Here is a 5,548-nt window from a genome sequence, read left to right as displayed (position 1 = left end):
CTTGTTTACTTGTGTCCATTCTGATATGAATTAAGAATGTGCAAATTTAATTTTAGGCATTGAAACTTTTACAGAATAATAATGAATTAGGAATCGCTTACTATTAACAATTTTAAAATATCTTTCTGTGGTAGAAATGGTGAGAGTACTATGCTGTCTCTCCTGCCTGATCGTCATCTTGTACTGTATGTCACGCAATGCTGCCCTCTACAGTCGGTCCTGAGTTCTGACGCTTGAGTTTTGTCGCCGAGCATAAGTAACGACATTGTTTATTGGACAACAATAGTTTATTTGTCCTTGTAATTGAGTAACCTAGTTGGTGGCATTGAAAAATTTAAAAACACATATTTAAAGAGCAATATTAAAGAGGCGTCTGCGTGTACTCGTGACGGCCTCTAGAGGGCATCATCTGTCAATTCTTCTCTACACGTGCGACAGGTGCTGCGAGAGGGAGAAAATTACCTGTTTGTGAGGAAAGTGAACGTGTTGACAAATCACACGCTTTTTACATAGTAAAATGACTCAACACTTCTTAAACTAACTGCAGCATGTCCATTCTCTTATCCATTTGTGTTGTTATTATTTTCAAATCTCAAAATTACACACTTGATGCTCATCAAAACAGCGAGATCACGATTGATCCTTTCCCCTCAAACTTTTCTGTATAGCTTTTATTTTCTTCAAACGAACCTCTGTTGTCTTTCTCATTAAACTCGAGGGATCTTTAATCTCAGTCTTTTATTAGTTTTCTAATCCTTTTATCTGCCCTTCACGGGTGGTCGAAGTATCTGTCTCTAGCCTTGCTTTCATCCCTCTGTGCTCCCATTAGTTTTCACTAGTTATCGTTGTCCCTCCCGTTTCACCTCTAATGCTTAAGGGGAAAAGCCGCACTGTGGAGCTTGAGAGGCGCGTCCTCAAACGCAAAGCGCAAGCGCGCACTAGTTGCCACAGGCCAGTGACGCACGGACGCGCAGCTGCCCCGAGGCACCGCGAGTGCATTAGCGGCACACTATGTGCCAACTGTCCCACCTGACACAGTCCGCTGCGGGACATGGGGCAAATACTGCGTACGAGCGCACACCGGGCAAGGCTTGACCAAGGAAGGCGCTGGAGGATGGCAATATCTACACCAAACGTCTTTGCAGTCCATTGATGCCATACGAAAATAAAGAAAAGAGGTAAAATGTGATATTTGCTTCTGTGTAGTTTGGGTTACGCAGTGTTGTTTTGAAACTTGGAGCTGGAGTTGCTGTCTTGAAGAAACTTCTTAACAAATATCTATATGTCAATCAGAAATTTGATGTTGTACCCAAATTTAACCGTTAAATGTTTTAGGTCTAGTGTGTGATTGCTGTTTATCTGTTGCAATCAAATATTCTTTAGGTTTTAGTACAAATTGGAATTATCACTATACACAGTGAGGTCCAAAAGAATGAACCATTTAAAATTAATAATAAAATGTGAAAAAATTTAAAACAATGAAATAAGTCATCAATATCAAATAATAGTGCATTTGTGACATTAATCATGTCAGTCTTTGTACAAACGGACAGACGATTTTGCTTCCATATGATTCTCAAATCATGCTGAAGAACATAATCATACACAAACTTGTGGAGCTCATGCAGCAAGAGTGACAAACCAAATAGTTTTTGAAAAGTGTTTGAAAAGACTTTGAAATTCATGTCACTAAAATTTGTATGCTGATGTTTTTTTTTTTAATGCAAAATTATTTAAAAAATCACTCAAATTGATTTTGACATGATAAAATACACGTTTTCATTAGGGGACAGACATTTGGACCCCACTGTAAATGTTTCATCATCTCAAAATAATAGTTTCCAAACCTTATAAAAGCACTGCTTGTCGGAACTGTCAAGTGTTCTTTGAATGTCCTGAGATTCTGATTTGATTTTGCTGAAGTGCCCAGCAGTACTGCTGTCTGGGAGAAAAAGTCAGTGTTCGTGTTAAAATGCTCATAATGATCACTGAGGATTTGTTTATGACACTGTACAGAATCAATATCCATTAGCAGCTCTAAAGGCTGATTTGAACTCCAGAATGCTTTTATCCCATCACAGTTTTACAGTTAGAAGCAGTGTATAATATATTAGCTATCTGTCTCTCTGTGTCTCTGTCTGCGTATTTAAACCTGATTTTGTCTTGTCATACAGTTGAGTACAGTACAATAGACTATGGCGAGAAGTGCTGAAAAAAAGATACCGTTTTTGGGTGAGCAAGACTTTGTTGTTTCAATGGCAACAGGTCATCTTTTTCTTCCTACAGTACTAATCACTTTCCTTTTCCTCTGTCATAGGCATGGAGCCATAGCTGATCACTCTTAGTCTCTCTCCAAACCTGCTAAGCCCAACTGTCCCACTTACTCCTTCATGTTCTGGCATCCATCATGCTGTATGGGCAGGTCCTGCACCGCCGAGGGCCAGAGGAGAGCTTCATCAACCTCAACGTTGGCGGCTTTAAGCAGCAAGTGGAACGGGTGGTCCTTCAACGCTTCCCTCACACTCGACTGGCCCGACTGCTCTACTGCAGCTCAGAGGCCGCTATTCTCCAGCTTTGCGACGACTACGCCGCGGCCGACCGCGAGTATTATTTCGATCGTAATCCATGTTTTTTCCGCTACGTGCTGAACTTCTACCATACTGGAAAGATCCACCTGATGGAACAGTTGTGTGTGTTTAGTTTTAGCCAGGAGTTGGAATACTGGGGCATCAAGGAGCTTCACCTGGACGCTTGCTGCAGCAACAGATTTCAAGAACAGAAAGAATTCGTTGGAGATTCCGACTGGGGAAATGATGATGACGCACAGAACCAGCTGCCGGACAGCTTAGACTCGTCCATGGAGGAGCTATCAGCATATGACAAAGACCTGGAAATGTTCGAGGGCACTTGGTGCTCCGAAAAGCGCAAGCAACTCTGGTTGCGACTGGAAAACCCTGGATACTCGTGCACTGCGAAAATAATAGCGGTGTTTTCCCTGAGTGTGGTACTGATAAGTATCGCCGCCATGTGCGTTCATAGCATGCCTGAGTTCCACAAGATGGATGATAATGACAAGGAGGTGGAGGACCCAGTGTTGGCTGGATTCGAGACTTTTTGCGTCCTCTGGTTCTCCATCGAGTTCATCCTACGATTAGCTGTCACACCATGTTTGCGCAAATTCCTGTGCAATGCGCTAAACATCATTGACTTTGCCTCTATTGTTCCGTTTTACGCAACGTTGGCCTTCGAAACCGTCTATGCTGAGGAAAGCGAGGAGCTTGTGAACATGGGAAGGGTTGTGCAGATCCTGCGCCTCATGCGAATCTTTCGCATCCTCAAACTGGCGCGGCATTCGGTGGGGCTGCGTTCGCTCGGGGCGACTCTCCGTCACAGCTACCACGAGGTCGGACTCCTCATCCTCTTTCTCTCTGTGGGAATCTCTATTTTCTCAGTGCTCATATATTTTGTAGAGAAAGAGGATGAGGAGTCGGAAATACAGACCATACCGGTGGGCTGGTGGTGGGCGACGATCAGCATGACCACAGTGGGATATGGCGACACGTATCCTGTCACGCTGGCTGGGAAACTCGTCGCCACCTTGTGCATCATCTGCGGTCTGCTTGTAGTCGCCCTTCCTATTTCCATCATCTTCAACAAGTTCTCCAAGTACTATCAGAGACAGAAAGCCCTGGTGGAGTCCGACCAGCTCCAGCCAGACGATGAAAAACAGCCACATCTCAGCATGCCTTTTCTTCATATAGGAGACCTCTACGGCCAAAAGATAAATTCTCTGGCGCGCAGCGCATCCTCCAAGAGTAGCGTAGGGAGCGAGGGAGACTCCACTGATGCTTCCAGCATTCAAGATGTTGAAATTGCCTGCCCTGCTGGGATGCCACAGGCTGACAAAGCGACATAAAAGCCAATATGCACAACCCCAAATGAACGGAGTGAGAAGAAACGAGAAGAAACTTACTCCGTCAGATCTGTAGCACATGTCGAGGAAAGACTCTCGTTTCTTACTGGGAAACTCCTGGACTTTCTATCAACAGCACTTTTTCTCTTTAGTTCTCAGGGTGAAAATGTCTCAAGCTTTCCATTATTTATGGATCAGAACCTGTTATGGAACCTGTATCTTAACAACAGCCCAGTGCTAACAGTAGCATTGATGCTCTATACCCAATTAATAGCACTGATTGACAGGTGTTTTTTTTTATCCTTTGGGCAAGCTGTGCATTTAATTACAAGACTTTTTGCAGTGCCTGTGGGAAAAGAACTATGCTTAAATGTTTTATAGGCAGTGACAGCATCTAAAATGCTGGACTTCAGATGGCATGTTGGTGTACACCGTCCTCCCTAATGTGTCCATCAGAGAGGGAAGGACGGAAAGATTGCATGCATATTTCAACGAGAGAGGGGAGAGGCCACAAGAGAAAAGAGGAGAGAAGAAAGCAGGGAAGAGATGTTACAGTTGAATAAAGTGTTGATGTAAAGCATATTTGAGTCCCTACGCTTCATTCTGAAATCACTGCATGGATTCATTGAGAGATGAAGGATCTTAAAGGGATAGTTCACCAAAAAATGAAAATTGTTATTTTTTACACCGCCTCATGTTTTAGTGCACTCTTCTCCAAACAAACAGTCATTGTCATTCTATGAAAATGTTCCCTCCAGTGAGCTATTAATTTGAGAACCTCTGCAGAATTGATGTCAGTGAGTTGAATGCTGTATGAATGAATGTATAGAAACGAATTACAAATTCTTGTGATTGAAATTGAATTAACTGACTCAAAAGAATGATTCATCCATTGATCTGACTCACTGACTCAATGATTCTGAAAAGACCTGCAAGAAAATTCTTCAAAATATCTTTTGTCTTTTTTTTCCACAGAGGAAAGAAAGTCATGTGGCTTTGGAATGATATAAGGGTGAGTAAATGATGACAAAATCTTAATTTTTGGATGAACTCTCCATTAATCTTTTTCAAGTGCTTCTTCACAGTCGGGTTTTTCACATTCTCTTATGTCTATTGAGTATGCATTATGCATTATTGCATTATCAATAATCCCTTATGAGAGCATCAAGTTCACCTATCCACTGTCCTTTGCACGGAGGGAACATGTTCTCTCTCCATCTTGCTGTCTCTCTCATTTTTTAGATGACTTACGTCAGTAGGCTGTATTAGCAGCAGGAAAAGAGGTCTAAATGTTAGGGCTGTCTGCCATGGGTGGATGTATTACTGCTGAAACGGCATCCGTTTGGCAAGTGGCTTTAACTTGGATAGATCGGCCTCTGTTTGAGACGTGCCCATTGATCAATGTGACACGCTTGTGTGCTCAAGTGTTTAAGGGCAGACGTGAATGCCTAGTGACTTACACGAATGGTGCAGCTGAACCTTTTCAGCTTCAGCAAACTCAAGAGATTTCGGGAACATGACTAGGAATATAAAAAATGTCCTTCATTTCACTTCTCCTACAAATGCTTATATTTATTAAGCATTTGTAAGAGATTTTTAGTGATTGTAGAACTTGAGTGCTTGAAAAAAGCTTGA

General features: G+C 42.4%; 1 protein-coding gene across 2 annotated transcripts; it reads left to right on the top strand.

The window, feature by feature from the left end:
- The first annotated feature begins 39 nt into the window (after positions 1 to 39).
- On the top strand, positions 40 to 4,493 carry kcns3a (potassium voltage-gated channel, delayed-rectifier, subfamily S, member 3a). 2 transcript variants are annotated; one of them, XM_048205330.1, is made up of 3 exons: positions 40 to 1,178; positions 2,175 to 2,232; positions 2,318 to 4,493. In XM_048205330.1, the coding sequence occupies exon 3, from the start codon at positions 2,408 to 2,410 to the stop codon at positions 3,914 to 3,916; it is 1,509 nt and encodes a 502-aa protein (XP_048061287.1). In that variant the 5' UTR covers positions 40 to 1,178; positions 2,175 to 2,232; positions 2,318 to 2,407; the 3' UTR covers positions 3,917 to 4,493. The 2 variants fall into 2 exon arrangements, with proteins under 2 accessions (XP_048061287.1, XP_048061288.1); XM_048205331.1 differs by lacking the exon at positions 2,175 to 2,232.
- Positions 4,494 to 5,548: the final 1,055 nt, after the last annotated feature.

This window comes from Megalobrama amblycephala, linkage group LG10, assembly GCF_018812025.1.
Source record: "Megalobrama amblycephala isolate DHTTF-2021 linkage group LG10, ASM1881202v1, whole genome shotgun sequence".
Taxonomy (NCBI): domain Eukaryota; kingdom Metazoa; phylum Chordata; class Actinopteri; order Cypriniformes; family Xenocyprididae; genus Megalobrama; species Megalobrama amblycephala.
Note: the sequence above shows the minus strand (reverse complement) of the source record. Positions and strands in the feature narration are given on the sequence as shown.